This window comes from Lycium barbarum, chromosome 11 (genome assembly GCF_019175385.1).
Source record: "Lycium barbarum isolate Lr01 chromosome 11, ASM1917538v2, whole genome shotgun sequence".
Classification (NCBI taxonomy): domain Eukaryota; kingdom Viridiplantae; phylum Streptophyta; class Magnoliopsida; order Solanales; family Solanaceae; genus Lycium; species Lycium barbarum.
This window is the reverse complement of record NC_083347.1, coordinates 16,003,870-16,024,253: the sequence shown is the minus strand read 5'-3', so window position 1 is coordinate 16,024,253 and position 20,384 is coordinate 16,003,870. Positions and strand designations below refer to the sequence as shown.

The 20,384-nt window shown below is 35.7% G+C and overlaps 2 protein-coding genes across 3 annotated transcripts; both read left to right on the top strand.

Moving 5' to 3' along the window:
• Positions 1 to 1,453: 1,453 nt before the first annotated feature.
• On the top strand, positions 1,454 to 11,097 carry LOC132616574 (protein STRUBBELIG-RECEPTOR FAMILY 3-like). Of its 2 annotated transcripts, none has more exons than XM_060331074.1 (17): positions 1,454 to 1,616; positions 2,152 to 2,338; positions 3,079 to 3,205; positions 3,287 to 3,358; positions 3,514 to 3,579; positions 3,684 to 3,755; positions 3,842 to 3,913; positions 3,999 to 4,070; positions 4,147 to 4,212; positions 4,310 to 4,375; positions 6,516 to 6,955; positions 7,347 to 7,756; positions 8,556 to 8,827; positions 9,337 to 9,475; positions 9,703 to 9,839; positions 9,921 to 10,077; positions 10,486 to 11,097. In XM_060331074.1, the coding sequence occupies exons 2-17, from the start codon at positions 2,233 to 2,235 to the stop codon at positions 10,579 to 10,581; spliced, it is 2,370 nt and encodes a 789-aa protein (XP_060187057.1). In that variant the 5' UTR covers positions 1,454 to 1,616; positions 2,152 to 2,232; the 3' UTR covers positions 10,582 to 11,097. The 2 variants fall into 2 exon arrangements, with proteins under 2 accessions (XP_060187057.1, XP_060187058.1); XM_060331075.1 differs by lacking the exon at positions 1,454 to 1,616 and adding an exon at positions 1,666 to 1,819.
• Positions 11,098 to 12,179: 1,082 nt separating this feature from the next.
• On the top strand, positions 12,180 to 17,533 carry LOC132618555 (secretory carrier-associated membrane protein 1-like). The gene is made up of 12 exons (XM_060333587.1): positions 12,180 to 12,398; positions 13,685 to 13,795; positions 13,915 to 13,977; positions 14,946 to 14,979; positions 15,084 to 15,206; positions 15,770 to 15,832; positions 15,915 to 16,008; positions 16,188 to 16,233; positions 16,363 to 16,430; positions 16,645 to 16,693; positions 17,056 to 17,121; positions 17,210 to 17,533. The coding sequence occupies exons 1-12, from the start codon at positions 12,342 to 12,344 to the stop codon at positions 17,294 to 17,296; spliced, it is 861 nt and encodes a 286-aa protein (XP_060189570.1). The 5' UTR covers positions 12,180 to 12,341; the 3' UTR covers positions 17,297 to 17,533.
• The last annotated feature ends 2,851 nt before the right edge of the window (positions 17,534 to 20,384 follow it).

Here is a 20,384-nt window from a genome sequence, read left to right as displayed (position 1 = left end):
TTACATACTTGAATAATTAAGAAAACCCAAACAAAAAGCAATAAGTATACTGTTGGACCATTGGTTAAGAATAAACCGTGGAAGTTAGGACTTAGGATTCTATATTTTGGTCCAATAAACCAAAAAACAAAAGAAAGAAATCATTTTAGTACTCAATCAAGAAAGATAATGGAAGCTGCAAGCACAGAAAATCATATGGGTGACTAGCCTATTGCAATTTCCATTTGTTTTCTGTGTCCACTTTCCAAAATTGGCGGCTATATTTTACCACTCATAATTGACTATAAAACTCCGATTTTAATTACACTTGAGTTAAAAAACAGAAAAAGAACAAACCCATCTCACTACACGCGCCGTTCAGCGCAAGGAAATCACGCACCAACTTAATGGACCGTTAACCGCACAACGACAAAGATCGCTTCCGTCTGTCAGTGTAAGAAAGGGAATGGACATGAGAACCATGAACTATGTTATACTCCCTCCGTCCCCACCTTAATCATTTTTTTTTTTCTCATAACAAGTGTCACCTTAAGAAATCAAGAGATAAATTGACTAGGTTTTTTTTTAATTCTATTCTTAGACAATAAAGTAACATCTATATGATGATTGAAAAAGTCACATAGTAACTCAGTATTGTTGAATTTCCAATGTTAAAAAGTTTACTTTCTGTGCATGCTTTAATCAAAAGGTAAAAATAATTTATTTTTATTATATAGGGGTAATTTGATAAACTTTATATTGCATTATTGATTTCTTAATATGCGTGTTTTTGTACTATGGGACGGAGGGAGTATATCTAAACTACGGGAGTGTCTTATTATTCCAAACTTAAATTTTTCATATTATTTACACCTTTAAATTATGTGAGGAGCTTATTACCCCATGAACTTAATTTTTTTCGTGTTATTTAAACTCCTGAAGTATTTTGATCCAACTTTTACTGTTGTCTACGTGTAGTTTTTATCTAGTTGTTGCTGCTGTATTAATGCAGTTTTTGGCCTCCTTTTAATTAATGTTTTGGTCTAGTTTGATCCAATGACATGAACAAGAATAATAATTTGCAAGTGTTATACGCCAAATAAATGAAGGAAATCAGTGAAAAATATCAACTTTACAAGTATGATAATTTCATAAATAAAGTAAACATATGCCAAAATATAATTTTATAGATATCAAAACGAGCTATGCGAACTTCATAGACATCTTAATGGACACAACAGGTTAAAACACAAAAACCAATGTAATCTTAATAATTAAGTTCAGGGAGACAATGGAACCTCACATGATTTAGGTGTAGAACTGTCAATTTCGCAATAGTTCAAGGCTCTTATGTCTTATACCTGTTAGAAAACGAAATAAATCACACGTTGGATCCGCGAGTGGGATTGTAAAATTCACTTCCTCAAAGTGAACTCAAAGCAGATATGTACTGTAATGAGAATTCCACTGCTTCCATTCCATGTCACAAACACACACACATTTGTACTAACTTTATCATCATTAATAGAGAGAGAGAGTTAAAAAAGAAGACGACCAAGAAGTCTTCTTCACATTTTTTATTTCTCTGCAACTCTCCACATTTAGCTTTCTCTTATTTTCCAGCTATTTGCAGAGAGGTAAAGAAAGGCTTTCTCTGCTCTCTCTCTCTCCAGATTAACAACTATTATTATTTCTCTTTTTGTTTTTTTTGGCTCTGTTAAACAATGGTTGCTTGCATTACTGTTCAGTTATCAGAGTAAAAGAATATTATTCAATATGAAATCATGATGTTTTTCCCAGCTTCATTCTCATTATTTCCTCATAATTTACTTAGTATTTGGTGGGTTTTTCCTTCTTTATATTCAGTTAGTTGATTTGTTCTATACTTCTATCTTTTGGAATACCCATTTTATTATCAGTTATGGGTCATTGATTTGCTTCTTTTTTCAACTCATATTTCACTTAATATTTGGTGGGTTTTTGGTTCTTCTTATTGTATTGTACTTTATTTTTACTTAGTATAGTTTCTTTTCAAGATTTGTTCTATACTTCTCTCTTTTGGATACCCATTTTGTTATCAGTTATGGGTCATTGATTTACTTCTTTTTGACTTGGGTTTGTGTTTTCATAGTGCTATGGTGTGTCATGATAATTTTTGGGTTGTTGTTTCAGATTGGAAGTTTATGTATTGGCTATGCAGAGTGCTTTCCCAAAGAAAGAGTAGATTGAAGAAAAGAGTTACAGTTTGGATCAATGGGTGGGAAGAGATCTATATTATGCTTCTTGAATTTGGAGATCTTGATGGGGTTTCTGTTAATTTTTGCTGTTCAACTTTCATATGAAACTGACCCTGGAGATGGTAAGGAACAAATGTTACTGAATTCGATGTTGTTTTTCCCTTTTCGATTGTTCGCAAAATTTGTTTCGTGCAATGCTGGTTATGGGGGACTGATTTATGAACTAAGCAAGTTGTTAACTTGAGCTTTACTGGTGAAAGTTGTTAACTCAAGGGAGGAGCTGGACTTGAAATTGTTCGGTCATATGAATCCTCGTTATCCATTTCAAGAATTAGTTTAGGAGCAACTCCATTATACACCAATAAAGAACTCAAAAAATAACCTATGCTGCAGTTACCAATTATACTATAATGCACAAGCTATTATTAGAGCTGAGGGTCTATCAGAAACAACCTTTCTATCTCCAACACACTACCTTCCCCAGACCCTACTTGTGGGATTACACCGGGTTTGTTGTTGTTGTTGGACAAGCTATGATTAATTCAGAAAAAAAGAAAAGGGGAAAAAGAGACACTCACAGGAATTGAAGGGAAAAAAAGAGGAAATCAAGTACTGATTCCTATGATGCTAGTTAAGTGTAGGGGGCTATGGCCTCCACAAGTGATATGTGGATTCAACATATGTTCTTATTGTCCTAAATATCGACTAAATTGCCATCTTGCTTCGTATAAACTTCGCCTAGTTTGAAGTTAGCATGCTTTAATTTATTGGAATCAAAATGTCCAGTTCATTCATGAATCAACGTCGATAATATTCTGTTTGAAGTTTCTAACTCTGGCATTTTCCTTTTCTGCTGGTCTAGTTGCTGCAATTAACGCCTTACATGCTTCCCTGGGGTCGCCTTCTCTTCCTGGCTGGGGTGTCAGTGCAGACCCATGTGATGGAACATGGCAAGGGGTCGTATGCAATGGGACAAATATATTATCCATGTAAGTACCTCTCATTTGCTGCAACATTTCATGGATATTTGGAAGTCGTAATGTTAATCCTTCTAATCATCTTCTTTGCAGTCAATTAAATGTTGCTAACTTAGCAGGTGAACTAGGGGATAACTTGGCATCATTTACTTCTCTCAAAACGATGTACGTGCGCCCCACAGATATATCTTCTTTGACATATACTTTTGGTTGTGTTTTATGTGCATATGCTGCATATAGTATGTGAACATTTCCTTTTCTAGAGGTGTCTTTTATTGTGTTGACATGTGAACAATAATTGTGGAAACATCTTGTGGCAGAGATCTGAGTAACAATCACATTGGCGGAACCATCCCATCCAATCTCCCAGTTACATTGCAGAATATGTATGTATTATCATTTCCCTGGAAGGAGAAACAGAGAATGAAGCTTGAAATATTACAGCTTTACTTTTTGAGCAAACCATTTGATAGTCTTTACCTTTTGGCAGTTTTCTTTCAGATAATGATATAACCGGAAGTATCCCCAGCTCTTTATCTTCCCTAAGTCAACTGTCAGCAATGTGAGTAATTACGGCTTGTATTGGATTGGAGAATTCCAGTTACCATAATCATGGTTCCAGTCAGCTGTACTTCTCTTTTGTTTCAGGTCTCTCAATGGAAACCAACTGACTGGAGAAATTCCTGATTCCTTTCAAGGCCTTTCAGCATTGGTTAATCTGTATGACACCAAAACAAAAGCATTTCAATCTTTCCATAGAGGTTTTCAATTGTCCATAACTGGTGGTTTATTTATATTCTGACAGTGATTTGTCAAGTAACAGTTTCACCGGAGGTTTGCCGTCATCTGTAGGAAACTTGTCCTCCCTGACCACTCTGTGAGTGATTCTACATATTGTTGAACTGGTTTGTAATTATGACCGATAGAAAAGCAGCTAATTTCTTGATCTCCAGACATTTGCAGAATAACCAGCTTTCTGGAACTCTTGATGTTCTACAAGATCTTCCCCTCGCAGATTTGTACTCTTCCTACCTATATTTAACTCAAATATTAATTCCAGGTGTACAGAAAATATAATATTTTACTAATATCTCCCCATCTTTTGTGTCCCTTCAGGAATGTGGAAAATAACCTGTTTAATGGGCCCATACCTCAGAAGCTGTTTTCTATTCCCACTTTCAAGTAAGTACATTTTACTTTCTTCTTCTAATATTGTTCTTTATCTTCCAGCTTGTAAGCTACAATACAGTCTTGGCTGCTTATTACATTCTTGTGCCTCTTTGTACGACGCAATCTTCTAGACACATAATTAGAGTAAATTATGGAGACAAATTCCTTGTTGAAGTTCAATTATTACATGTCAAACTGCTCTTTACTTTTTGTTAATACCCTCTTTCTCAAATCTGAGTGACAACCTTGATCAGCTTGTTATTCATGGACAATTAAGGTAGATAAGAGCTGAAAGGCTACAATTGTTAACATAAACAGCAATTATACTCAACAATCCTAAAGCTGAAGCACATGTTCATCTATACTCAGCTTCATATTCCCTACCCACTTCTGACCATACTAAGCTTTTAGTTATGATACTGGTGAATATCAAACTTCACAAAAGGAGAGCGTTTCCTGTGCAAAATGACAAGAATTCAATAGGCTTCATCATCTCATTAAGTACAAATCAGCGGAAGAGTTCAGAGTGGCTTCTTTATAGCACCCTAAGGCAATATCAAATGCAATTTCTGTCAGCAAACTTCTCAATTTCTGAACCTGACTGTTTAAATTTTTTATTTGGGTAGAAACTTTTTCTTGTGTGTGTGTGTCTTGTCTGTCTGGTTTTATGTAACTTTGTGCAAGACCTTGTTAAATGTCTATAAGCTAGGAAAACCTTGTACTGAAGTCTGAACCACAGTGCTCTTTAACATAAGCAAGAAAAATAGTATGAAAGGTGTGTCGTGATTGCCTGTATGTTAGTGCACCTTCTTTAACAATAGCATTATAGAAAATGAAGCTAATCAATATGAAGATCAGTGTTTCAGAACTGTTCTTCTGGCTTTACACATAAAGATGCAGTAAATGAGAGTCTTATCATGGGATAAGAATGTCTTCAGTTCTTCAGTGGTCTGTATTCTTTTAAGCTTGCCTTGATGCCTTGCTGCATATCTGCTTTCTCCTTCTTTTATTGATCTCTCATTATCAATCAGTATTTTTTCTGATATGGTCTTTAAGTCTGTTGACAATGAACTTGGCTTGAACTTTATCACCACAAGAAAAAAAGGGAGAGAGAACTTCAACGGCTTGAAGTCCTGTGTTCTTTAAGTCTCACTAGTCACTTGGTATTGAGCATGTTGGTGCTGAAGACTGAAGTATTTATGGTGGATATGTCTGATATTATGAACATTTTAGATTTTAATTTACTTGATAGATGAAGAGGATATATTCCATTGTCATTGAGGGTGCAAATTTACCAATATCTCAGTTCATAAACTTCTATTTTTTTTTTTTTTCATAATTAGCTTTTGGGTTTAACTTGCTTGCCAACTACAACAAATTATGAACATTATGGTGTGACAGTAATTACTAGGAGTTATAGGGTTCTAACTTAAATTCGCTTAGTGAATGCACAACAAAATTAAAAAATTATCGGAGATGTGACATTTTGAAGAGTTATTTACGTTGCACAACTAGATTATGCTTATAGGTTTATGACACTCACTTGGATTAGAATTGCTTGTGTGCCCACGGCATAAACAACAGCTTGAGGCCTAAACACAAGAATAATTTCAAATTGCATGAGGTGAAGTAGCCAATTTTTGACATCATAAGCACCATCACCTGAAAAAGAATAGTCCTAACAATATGCCACTCAAACTCTTTAACAGTTGGATAAAAAAGCTCCTAGCCTACACAATAAATTGGAAAAGATGTGACGTATACAGGTTAAAGGAGTATAGTGTGCACAAAAACTATATGACACCCATATATGATGTATCTGTCAGGCTGGACTATGGACTGCCAAGCTGGATCATGGACTGCATTTTGTCATATTCAAGTTCATACGATTGCAGGCTAAAATTTACCCAAGTTTTGAAAACAGCCTTGAATTTCATATCCTATTGCTCTTTAAAAATTTGTTTGTCAGGAAATTTGATATATTGAACAATATTGTTAAGGATACATATTGATCCATGCAAGCAAGATATATCAGCTGTTTCATCCGTTTTTTCAAGTGTCTTATATATGTTTTGACTCTTGATTGACTTTAATTATCAGCAGTGATGGCTAATGCTTTCATGCACTTGTTAATTTTGTACTTGACGTGCAGAAACACTGGAAATCCTTTCAACAGTGTCGCTCCTTTGTCTCCACCCAACAGTAGTGTTGCTCCTTTGTCTCCGCCCACTTCTTTCGCGAGACCCCCTCCAGGACCACCGGGACTACCCTTTTTTAAGCCTCCATCTTCAGCACAGACACCTCCAACTTCGGAAAGAAAACCTGGAAAACAGGCTGATGGACCGGCAGCAACTGCAGAAAGTTCAAAAGGAAGCAAAATGTCCGTTAAAAGGGTAGTCTGGATATCCGTTGTATCAGTTTTGTCATTTTTAATATTGGTCATAGCAATTCTGCTCTTTCTGCCAAGACGCTTTAGGGAAAGGCAAGACAGTAATTGGTCCAGACGGCACGAAATAGCTCCTTATGTGGGCTCCAGGGAGAATCGTAGAGATAATGGTTTATTGGTCCAACCTGGACATGATGTAGAGAAAGGTACTGCAAAGTTCAAATTATTGAACCTTTCAACTATATTATCGTGTGTATTATTGCTAGTATTCCTTAGTCTGACTTCGTTCGTTAGTTCTTACTGGGAAAACTACTACTCTTTTAATTTAGGCTCTATTTGAATCTGCAGTCTTGATATCTAAGCATGCATTTAAATATACAGTGGCTATCCATGTTCCTTCAAATTGTGTCTATTCTGATCCTAGTGAAATTACCTCAGTATTTGAATCTGTCAAATTCTCAGTTACCATCATAACTGCCCTCCAAAAGATTCATGAATTTGAAATCTGTTTTTGCAACATTCAGAACTAAAAAGCTATGACTCTTAACCTCACTTTCCACTCTTTGATGATAAGTGGACTTCATATGTTTTGAACAGCTCCTCCTCTGGTGAGGCCAAAGGAAGAGCAACAACCAAGGAGACCGGCTCGCACTCCCATGCCACAGCATGACCAGGAAAATGTGCAAAACTTGAGTGCAGTGCCAAAGAAGGATACTAGTGAGACAAACCTAAGCAGAATTGATATTGATTTGTTGGTGCCGCCACCACCACCACCACCTCCTCCGCCGCCACCACCACCCCCTGCTCAAGAGAGAGTTATTGTGAAGCCAATTCCACCTGCTGACAATACCGCAATGAAGTTTCCGACCAGGCCACTTCCACTAACTTCTGTGAGATCTTACACAATCGCATCTCTTCAGCAATACACCAACAGCTTTTCTCAAGATAATCTGATAGGATCCGGAATGCTGGGAACTGTGTACAGGGCAGAGCTTCCAAATGGGAAGGTAAAGTTATGAATGAAATAAATGTAATTTGATACTTGAAATTACCAACCGTGTTTCCCTACCCTGCTGTATTCTCTAGAACCTAGATTGTCAGTTTTTCTCTTCTTACTTCTAATTTGCTTTTTTGGGGTCTTTTGACTGGTGTTCTGCTAGCACTATAGAAGCCTCTTATCTGTAGTTGCATTACGTGGCTTGCTCTTGCATTTCAGTGCTTAACTGTTTAACAATGATTCTCGGACTGATCGAATCATATGTAAAAATGGTTCTGTTGGTGGAAATCCAGAGTCATTCATATTAGGGTAAACTGTATTTCATAATTACAGGTAAAAGCAAAATGACATCCAATTGCTGCATCAGATTTTTCTTGTATCATAAATTTTTACCAGGACATTTTTTGGTTCATATCCTATGTTCCTTGGTTCTGTAAATAATCTATAAGTGGCATTTCTTCCAAGTAGCCAACACAATTGATCAATTTTTGTCATTGAACTCTAGTTTAAAATGTTTAAAGTGAAAATCAACATTCTAGTTGTATGAACTTATCATTCTGATTTGTACGCTAGTTTTATCATTTGCTGTATAGCAGGATCTGCCAAATACTGATGCATCTTTTTCTAATGAGAAACTACCTTATAATCAGAATAGCCGACACCTTTGTTGATTCTCTACACTAGTTATTTTCAGTGTACATTCATTTATCTGGCATGCAGTCAACTCTCATGCCATCGCTAACATGATTTGAATCATTTGGTGGGCATCATTTTACATCTGACACTTAACGCTTTGAATGCTTATGCAGTTATGTGCTGTCAAGAAGCTGGACAGAAGAGTTTCCAATCAACTGAAGGATGATGAGTTTCTTGAACTAGTAAACACTATTGATGGAATTCGTCATGCTAACGTTGTTGAGTTGATGGGCTATTGTTCAGAGCATGATCAAAGGCTTCTGGTTTATGAGTATTGCAGTAATGGGACACTACAAGATGCACTGCACTCTGATGATGAATTCAAAAAACAACTTTCATGGGATACCCGGATCCGAATGGCTCTTGGGGCTGCAAGAGGCTTGGTGTAAGTAAAATTGCCAATACGTATACGTAAAAACCACATGCAAATATACAAGTATATACGCATGAGCTATGGAAAAATCTGACGGTGGAGAATTTTTGGCAGTGATCTATAAGAACTTTCTGTAAGCAGCGCTAAATCATAGCTTAGTGGTGGAACGTAGCAAAGAACTTGAATCACAAACTAATGTAGTCCTGAACTTTCATGTGTTGTACATAGTACATGACGTAAAATAATAAAGTAATGGTTGGGGATGGTTTATTACTATTGTGTTAACAATGCATTTGGTGCTGTATTTCGGTTTATACTACTTTTCTTTCCTCCTCTGCATGAGTTCATGCAAGGGAAGTTGAAACACGATAGTGGAAAGAAAATTTCCTCATAGTTACCCCACCCATGAAGTATTAGTAGTGGGATTGCTAGGCAGTCTAGTTCTTAGATTTGCATGACAAGCGAGTTAAAGCAAATTTTAAATCTCACGTATTAACTATGTCTTCTTTTTTGCAATGAAGGTATCTCCATGAGCTCTGCGAGCCACCTATTATTCATAGAAACTTCAAGTCTGTCAATCTTCTCCTTGATGACGAGCTGGCTGTGTATGTCTCTGATTGTGGTTTAGCTTCACTAATATCATCAGGTGCTGTTAGCCAGGTAACTTGCCATCCTAATATTGTGGATTAGAAGTTTGGAATAAAATGGAAAAAGACATCATGGAGATGGCTGCTCTTTTGCTTGTACTTCATATTATAAGAAATCTGTTATTCTAGGAGCATGAGGATCATCAATCTTTGTTCAAACCTTACCTTTTTTTATTTTTCTTATGCATTATGCCTAAGAATTTGAAAATTGTATTAAGCATATTTGTACTTAATTCTCAGTTGTCAGGACAACTTCTTACAACCTACGGTTATGGTGCCCCAGAATTTGAGTCAGGGATTTACACTTCTCAAAGTGATGTTTACAGTTTTGGCGTGGTGATGCTGGAGCTCTTAACAGGCAGAATGTCATATGACCGGTAAAGCCATTTGCACTCGATTGATAAAATTTGTTGTGTCTTTTTCTCCCAGCTTTGTCATTACCTATATATCATATTCAGAACTCGAAGTCGAGGAGAGCAAATCTTGGTCAGATGGGCAATCCCTCAGCTACATGATATTGATGCCTTGACAAGGATGGTTGATCCTTCTCTCAAAGGAAAGTACCCACTAAAGTCATTATCACATTTTGCTGACATAATATCCCGCTGTGTTCAGGTGAGTTTTTTAGTCCTTTCTCTAACTTCTGAAACCATCTTGTTCACTTCTGGGCATTAGTTGATCGCTGAATGGACGACAGTCAGGCTGTCAAAAAGTAGTTATGCATAAATTCCCTTATTACGAGCAAGTAAAAGCTTTCATATGATTTATTAGGGATTATTTCCATTTGGCTCCACCTCCCACATCCTATTCCCACTATCTTATAGATTGTGCTCGCGCACAATTGTCTGCAGAGCCACTAATACAGAAGTGCTATATTGTTGTTATTCAAGGAAGTGCGAATTAGTATCAATGTGGCCGTTTTGTGAAGCCTGTCTCATCTCTTCCAAGAGTGACTAAAATTTAGCTGTTGTATAGGATTTGCCTTCACATTTTGCTGTAACTATCTTTAATATTTCCTTGCAGCATGACCGAGAATTCAGGCCACCAATGTCAGAGGTAGTTCAAGATCTCATAGAAATGATTAGAAGAGAATCTCCTAGTAGATCCGATGACGAATGACATGAACAAGACATGCATGTTACACCAGATTCAGTTCTGGAGTAAGCAAGACTTCAAGATTTTTTTACTTTGCGAAGAATTTAACTCGAGCTGATATACTTGGATCCAAGATTTTGAGGCTGTAGATGCAGTGCCCTGCTAGCAAAACTTCATACTTTTTAGACGAAAGTGCAGGCTAGAACGGCATGATTTCAAATCAACACAGCTCGGTTATCCTGATTCTTATTACAAATTTTTGCGATCATTCTAATGTTCATTTAGGCCAATACAGAAGCCACATTGCATAAAATGCACTAACCCCATTGTTTTGAGAGCTTATTTATGGTTGTTAATTGGTGGTATATCTCAAGTTGTAAATCTTTATTTTTTTTCTGCTGTACATTTCCACTTTTGTACAAGAATATTATTCGCTTTTTCAGTTTCAACATTGACTTGCCGTAGCACATTTTTCAGCCTTAACCTCAACTGTGCAATGATGGATATGCTCAATGGATAATGACTTGAAGTTTGTTGTAATTTTATACAGTTTCTCCAGACATTATGTTATTTTTTTGATAGTTGGTTAAAAATAACCAAAGCACATGATATAACCAATTAGTGGCCGGATTTGTAAAAAGCATTGAGACAGAATTTTTTTATGAAAAAACTGCTTTTCCGTAATTACAGTTAGAATAATTTCCTTAAATTGTGAGCTAAAATTGGGCATTATTTGGCGCATCAGTTTTTACTTTTTCTTTTCCCTACCTTGTGGATGAAGGCTGTCCGGTGGTGAATTTATTTGTCTTTATCACACACACTATATAGTCTCACCGAATTAACACTCCAATAATTGAAATAGTGATTTTTTAAATTTTTTTTTACAAAACTTAATAAATTATATTTTGTTTTCTAAAACGTTAGTTATTTTGAAATCAGATGTAGTGTATATTTATCGTAAGTTCATATTCACTAAAAAGTAAGTAGTAGGACAAGGTATTTCATGGGATTAGCTATCACAACTTATAACTAATTCCACATTTTAGTACAAAATAATTCTTAGGGACTATTATTACTACACCTATTACCAAATATGGAATAAAATAACTCGCAAGGGTGACTCAGTTGGTTGAGCATGGAGCTTTCATAATGGAGGCTTCAAGTTTGAAACCCCCAGTCTATAACAGTAGGGGATTTGTCTTCTGGGTCGAGCTCGTCGCACAGAGCTTGCCTAGTGCAGGTTATCTCTCCTGTGTGGAGCTAGATTTACGCTGTGTGCACCCGAAGGGTGTTCCCATGTCATCAAAGAAAAAATATATGAAATAAAATACTTATTCACATCAGGTGTTTATACCAAACTAGTATAATTTACTATTGTTAAATACTTTAATGCAGTAAATATATACATTTACTAACCATGTGTGGGTAAATTTTTACCGGTAACTGGGTGGCCCATCAGCTGTGCTGAGTCAAAAAAAGAACTCATGTAAAGCCTTTCTCTCTGCTGTCATCCGTGAATGAATAGGTAGGTAGCTTGTAACGTGCACTGCAATTTCTACTAGTAAAAACAACAGCAATATTAAAGTAAAAAGTTTTTTTTTTAAAATAAAAAAAAAAAGGCAAAAGTAGTATAGTACGATATCACGTCTATTTCATAAAAAAAAGTGCATACACATATTCGCAATTTAAACCCCCACTTGCTCCAGATTCAAATTTAATTTCTAGCCCATTTCCATTTCCAGATTTAGCTTCTAGCCCATTTCCAGATCTGTGGCATTGCTGTTATGGCTGGACGTTACAATGACAATCCTTTTGCTGAAGAAGAAGTTAACCCTTTTTCGGTACAATTCACTTTACTCTTCTTTACTACTATTACTTTCTTTTATGTCATTTTTAATTTTTTAGTCTGCAAACAAAATGGGATGATTTTTTGTTTTGTTATCTTAGTCTGATCTCCAGATCTGTTACTTGCATTCTGTATGAGATAGTATACTATTCTTCTTTAGGATTTTTGGAGCTAATTCAATTTCAGTGAACAGGCTTCTAGTAATTGAAATATTGTAGAATTGAGCTGTGGCTTGATCTTTTAAATGACAAACATGCAAGATAACAATGTATTTGTGGGATCGTTACATTAGGTGAATAAAGTAGTTTTTGCAATGGAATGGGATTTTTTTTTCCCGGAAAATATACCAAATGTATAGGTTTCGTATATTTATACATATGATAGACATATAGTGCACATATAATATACATAATGAGTGCACAGGAGCAGGGTTTACCCAATTCCCTGTCCGCATCCGAAGGGTAACAGCTGTGGGTTCCCTTGTCATAAAATAAAATACATATTCAGTGTATAAGTTTTGTATATTTCGGCCATATTGGTAAAGAAGTTCGGCTGAACTGTACATATTGGTAAGTTTTTTTTTTTTTTTTTTTTTTCTGTAATGTTAGCAAATTAGGAGAACAATATCAGTTTTTTAAGCAGAGGAGGACAATGCCGATTTTGTTGCCTTTGTGCTTTGAAAGTGTTAGAAAAATATAATGTGCTGCAGTCTCAGAAGAGAAAATATTTGGGATAATAGTTTGCTTGGTATAACATCTTTGGGATAATTCGTTTGTTGACCTTGAAATTTATGGATATCTTGCTCAGAGCTGATTTAAGGTGGTGATGCATTTTACAGTTGCAACTAGAGAACAGTCAGCAAAATGAGGAAGTAATTTGTCTTCTTTGCTATATCAAAATCAGTTTTGTCTAGTCACAGGATAAATCAAAACTACTTCATCAAAAAAAAAAAAAAATCAAAACTAGCGAAATGTATAACTTAAGGGCTGATGTTTATGCATTTGTGTTTTATTTTAACACCTTGTCCTCTGTCCACGATGTAACTTATGGATTGCATTGACATTGTGATTCTCAACCTAGTTTGATTTTGTTTTCTAAAATAATTGGAGCAGAAAATTTTCAATCTCATCAAAGCTGAATTGTTTCTTGGGTGCATTTTATGCAAGGCTTCATCTTCATTGTTGAATAATGAGAATATCCATTTGCATGTTCTTCTTTTTAGTCCTAGTACACGGTACCTCACTTGTGCGTTATGGCACTTAATACTTACAAACTCTGCAGAATAATGGAAGTGTTCCTGCTGCTACAAACTCGAGGCCTTCTCCTCTTCCTCATGAACCCGCTGGCTATGATCGTGGCGCAACGGTTGATATTCCTCTTGATGGTTCAAAGGTGAAAAAGAGATTTGATAAATTGAACTTGTATTTTTTGCTTCCCTGTGACTACCTTACCCGTGTTCATTTGGAGCATAGGTTTGACTGATCCAGTATTTTACTCATATGACTAATCAGGACCTGAAGAAGAAGGAGAAGGAACTCCAAGCTAAAGAAGCTGAATTGAGAAAAAGAGAACAGGTGGTTTGTTACTCTACATTGCCTTCTAGTTATGTCTTGCTTATCTTCCATAATAGAAAGTACAGTCTTTCGTCCACAATAGAAAGTACAATCTTTCGTCAAAGTTCTTTTACTATTCAATTGCTTGTTAATTATGAAAGTTGTGTAAGATTACTGGATAGGGGTAAGCAGAGGCGGACCCAGAATTTCAAGACAATGGGGGCACCATTATCTTAACATAAACGCCAACAAAATTTTTAATGATGACTGAGGGATAATACTGTGTCGGACCGGTCACTAATAGCGTAGTAGTTGCGAAAAACAAGTATATAGGTCAAATATGATTTTTTAGTAATAAATAGATAGCTGAATGTCTAAGGCTGTGCAATATGTGTTAACGGTGCAGGCTCAAATCTGGGCGAGCTCATTTAACGATTATTGTTTTCCTAAAAATAGGCTCAAAAAAATAATTAAAAGTGACATTTGGGTTCGATCCTGGGTGACATGTAAGGGAAGCAGCAATTGCAATCAACGTGCCCCAAAGACACTTATGTTTGATAGAGTGCACAATTAAATATATACTAATTTCTCAAGGCATATACACATATATATACATAATTTTTTCCCAAGCTAACGAGTGCACGTGCACTCCCACCCTTCCATGTGGGTCCACCTTTGGGGGTAAGGTCTGTGAACATCCTACCCTCCCAAGACCCCACTTGTGGGATTACACTAGGTACGTTGTTGTTGTTGTGTAAGATTACTGGATATCTACTACCAAATAGGATCGAACTCCCCATGAGATTCATAGTTGCATTACATATAGCTTCCTTGTTCGTAGTTGTCTAGCTCTAGATGATATTATCTCTTATTTGGTTCAAGGTGCTGCAGACTGTCTATTGCCTTTTAGGGATTTTATACATTATTACAACAACAACAACAACAAATTTTATACATTATTAACTGTCAATTTTATTGGTATAATGTAGGAACTTCAAAGGAAGGAGGATGCAATAGCAAGAGGTAGTTTCCACTGTATACATATTTGTCTTTATAATCTTGAACTAAATCAGGGATTTTGCTTTTTTTTGTCTGCGAAACTGACTTTATTTCCATTCGGTTTTCAGCTGGTGTAGTTATTGACACCAAGAATTGGCCACCTTTCTTTCCCATCATTCATCATGATATTGCAAATGAAATTCCAATCCATCTACAGAAGATGCAATATGTTGCATTCACTACATTGTTGGGTATGTCCACATGTCTTCTGTACAACTCTCTACTCTATGGATGCTATTAGTGCCTCTCACTTGACCTTTCCAGTAAGTAATCTTCAAGCTTAAAGATTAATCTGACCTGGAAGACTGTGATGCATATTAATTATATTCAATACTTTCTTCGTTGATTCTGTTCCAAAAGAAAAGTATTCTGTATGGTATTCCAGCTACGTATTTGCATAATAGTAGCATTTATGCTTCCAAGGACTTTAAAAAACATAAACTCCTTCTTTTAGACAAGCTTTTTGTGACACTTGGATTCAAAGGGTCTACGATTTCCTCTGAGTGCCTGCAAATGCTTTTTAAGAATTCAAAGTCCTAGTAGTTCATGTCACTTGTAGCTGTACATCTCAAATCTACCAGTCCAATTTGAGATAAAAGAAAATGAGGGAAATTTTTTAGATGGTTTTTGTTAGAATGATCCATGACAGCCATTTCCTTCTTTTATTGTTGAATTAGACTAGTTTCTTGGAACTGGTTTCTTTAGTTGATGCTCTTATGGTGGTTGACTGACTTTGGACATGGTAAAATTTCAGGTCTGGTGGCCTGTCTTGTATGGAATCTTGTTGCTGTCACCTTAGCTTGGATCAGAGGACAAGGTTGCAGTTGAACTTAATTTACTATCCTCTCTTATCCTTTTGTGACAATTAACTATCTAAAGTATACTTTTTTTCGTTGTAGGTCCAACTATCTGGTTGCTTGCTGTTATCTACTTAATATCAGGTGTCCCAGGAGCCTATGTATTGTGGTATCGACCGCTCTATCGTGCAATGAGGTACACATTTGTGCTTCCTTAGTGTGGAGAAATAGATGTGTGCTCACTTATCGGAGGGAGTAGATTTATATTACTCATTTTTCTTTTTATTTCCATATATTACTCATTTTTCTTTTTATTTCCGTAGTGTGTTGTGCCTTCCAAAAGAGTCTATATTGTGATATCCATTTTGTTTGCAGGACTGACAGTGCGCTGAAGTTTGGGTGGTTTTTCTTATGTTACGTGGTAAATACTATATAACTACTATGTTAACATTGTCAAAAAAAGTACTCCTATATTACTACCTTTTTTGTTTTTCGTTATGCTGTTAGAGTTGCTTATTGAGGACTCTGAGTACTTATTTTCATCTTGTAGTTTCACATTGGATTCTGCATTGTTGCTGCTGTGGCACCTCCAATTTTCTTCAAGGGGAAATCTTTGACGTAAGTTGCTCTTTTATGTTAGAATGGGCAATGGTTGCTGGCACAAGACATTTCTGGATATGCAACCAGTTGCATTACCTTCCTGTTCAATAGGACCATGTTTGGCTAGAGTTATAATTAGTTCTTTTAGCTGATCTAGTTGTCATTGATAATCTGATCTAACCCTTATTTTTTTTTAAATGACTTATTCTTGTTTCATTTCCTTGTTTAACAGTGGTATCTTGCCTGCAATTGATCTTTTAGGCTGGCATGCTTTGGTTGGGGTAAGCTTTTAATTTTTGTCTTAAGTTTACCTTTAAAAGCACTACCGAGTCACATATTTCATCTGAGTTCATATCCATGCTATTTTCTGTATTGTAATCTTAATTGTTCTTTAAGACTTTGTTATAGATCTTAATCATTCAGATCCATTCAGCCCCATTAACTGATTGTAGCATAGAGAAAACAAACGGACTTAGTGACTGAGATCTGAATGATTAAGATTAAGACCTTCATTAAGGGCAAACAAATGAGGCTAGTATTCTTGACCCCTCACTTATAGTAGAATTTGATGAGTAATTCTTTTCCCATCAAATCGGACATTTTGCTTGTAAATTCACTTCATATCTTATGTTTTCCTTTGCAGATATTCTACTTCATTGGAGCTGCATTCTTCTGTCTTGAAACACTGCTCAGCATATGGGTTATACAGGTTTAGTTATCTTCGTCTCTTTGTTCATATTGCTTTGATAGTTGTGTCTCACCCCGAACATCTTTCGAATTTGCTCCACCTTGTGCAGCAAGTCTACATGTATTTCCGGGGAAGTGGAAAAGCTGCGGAGATGAAGAAAGAGGCTGCCAGATCGACTATGATGGCAGCATTATGACATATTTGTAGGGTGCGAGCATATGCAGTTTTGTTCTTGGGGTTTGTTATATTCTTTGATTGCTTTTATCGGTACAACTTAACTGGATACCTAAGTAATGCGAATGTAATTCTGGAGTACATAGTGATATCAAGGCCATTGACTTTTTTAAGTCCATATAATCACAGAGCATTTAACAAATTTGATGTCAATGAGTAAGACTTGCCCTTTCTTTGGGACAGCCTGATGTTACGTGGATATCAAATTTCATTTTAATGCTTGATAGTTTCCTATGTGTCTGTTTCATGCTGCTTATTGTGCTTTGAGAAACAGGTCTAGATGTCTGGTCAGGCAACAGTATTGAAGAGCAGATACTATAGTCGAGCGTCTCTATGTATAAAACATATAATGTGACTTAACATGAGAATCTGTTTTAAAGAAAACTTGACTGTTATGTGAAATGTTGTTATAGAGATATGTGTCTGTAGGTAATTAACTTGCATGAATATAAATACAAAAGATGTTTTTGATGTTGCCTAATTGAACAGGGAATTCCAACAAAAAATATCAGCTACTTGACAGATTTGTGGCTATACAAGATGTTTTGCAATAAGTTGCGGTCTTACATATAATGTTCAAGTAATAAATGTTTTTTTTTTTTTTAATGACATGGGAACCCGCAGCCGCTACCCTTTGGGTGCGCACAGGGTAACCCGGCTTCTGTGCAATAGCTTGCAAATCACATAGGAGAGATAACTCACACTAGACAAGTCCCGGGCGACGAGCTCCAAGTAATAAATGTTTGTCCTGTTATTTTTTTTTTCCTCTGCAAGAACTGTAAGAATAAGGCAGAGCCAGAGTAAAATGCAGAAGGGACAGCACAGTGTTCTGATTTGTTCATGGTGTAATCTAAACTATGAAAACACTATAAACTGACAATAGATTTTTCTTCTTACAGGCCAAAAAGTCATTTTATTAAAATTGCACAAATTGAAGACTTAAGAACTGCATGTATAAAGAGCAGGTAACAACGTGACCCTTAAGTAGGAGGTAAAATACAAACTTCAATAAAGAAAAGAGGAAGTTAAAAGCAATTACCTCATAAAATTAGCGAAGAAATCCAAAAGAGCTGTGTGGATATGAGATTAAGGAGAGACATAATATGATGAGAGAGAGAGTCAACTTGACAGAATATGTCTATTTTCAAGAACTCCAAGAAGAGAATTAGAGAAAGGGTTGATTCCAACAACAACAACAAAAAGGACTCTTGGTTTCAAAAATTTGAAAAAATTATTCTTTTTCAACTCAAACTTTGAAATGTGAAATTCGAAGTTTGAAAAAATAATTTTTAAGAGTTTTTGCGGTTTTTTCAAGTTCTCACGCACAAAAATTAAAATATTTTTCTTATATTCAAACACAACATCAATTTTCAAATATTCTTTTCTGGCTTTACTTTAAATACTACTACATCTTTTTAAAAATATCAACTAATTCATGTTCACCAACTTTTTCATAGGAGTACTGGAATAAATAAGGGACAAATAAAAAAAAGATTCTACTTTAAAATTGGCAATATACGACAAATGTCCAACTTGCATATACAACAAATGCACTTAGCAGCGCTCATCTCTGAATCTAGCTTTGTAGATCACATTTGTATTTCGTGTTCTCAGTGTATAATTATACTTTAGTCTTATCTAAAATTATATCAACTCAAGTGCACATAAATGTCTTCCCCTGAAATTTCTTTTTTTTCTCATAAATCAAATATTATTGAAAATATTCGTTTGCACCAATTACTCGAGCCGAGAGTCCATCGGGAAATAGCCTCCTATCTGTGAAGTCGGGATAAGGTATGTGTACACTCTATCATCCTTAGACCCCACTCATGAAATTACACTGAGTATGTTGTTATTGTTGTTATATTCTTTTGCACCAACCTGTCATTCTCCATAAAAAGAATGTCATCGAATTTATCCATGCAAAATAATTAATAAAATTTGCAATGTTTTATTGTGTTAGTTCGTTACATTTTCTCCAAGAAAAAAAAATATTAAAAAAAATACTTTCGGTAAAACGTCTGATCTTATTATGGGTCCAAAGTTCCTGGTCAAAAACTGCCTTGCTGTACTTTTCCAAAAGGCAAAAGTCATAGATAGCCCCCTAAACTTTGTCATATTTTCGTTATGGCTACCTAAATCTAAGCTTGTTCCAATTTGATACCTATTGAATACATTTTTCCGATGTGGCAATGTGTGTGTAATATACACAATAACAGGCGCGTGAAGATTATTATTATTATTATTATTTTTTTGGCTCATCTTCTTCATTTTTTCACCCAGCCATCATCCACCACCAATGGCTGCCATTGCTGTCGCTGCTCGTTGCTGTAAAACACACCAATCACACTTTTTAACTCAGTCTAATGCCGTTGATGTCTCCCACTAAAATGACTTTAGATTTGGATGTCAAAAATATTTCCGATGAAAACTCCATTTTTATGCCCAAGCTGGTTCTGTCCGAATATGTTAATATATCTATGTAATCTAATAATAATAGATCATCAAAGTTGAAAGGATCAAAACAAAAGAAAGGAAGTGCTTCAAGAGAACAAATCAGATCTGGATTTCTAGAAAATTTCCGGCAATATTTTGATTTTTCCGGCAACGTTCATATGGATTTGTTAATATTTCAGGTGAATCTAAAGCTAATGACAAGTGGAGGGGAAGAAGGTGGAGTGGGTGGTGGCTAATGGGAGGGGAACATGGTTGAACGTAGGGGTGGCTAATGGGACGGCGGGGAATGTAGGTTGAAGGTTGAATGTGGGTGGGTAGGGGCTTTCTTCAAGAATATGTTTTTTATTTTTGTTATCATTAAATTATATTTTTTAATTAATTCAATATATTATAAATAGTTTTTTTTCTCTTCTTATAATTAATTTTTAATAAAGTTTTTGACCCAAATGCCACGTGTCATTATTTAATTCGTCACATTGCCATGTCATCCGCGAGTGTAGCATACACATTTTATACTTTTGGATGATTGTCAAAATAGTATTCAATAGGTATAAATTTGAAGTGGCTTAGGTATCAAATTGGAACAAGCTTAG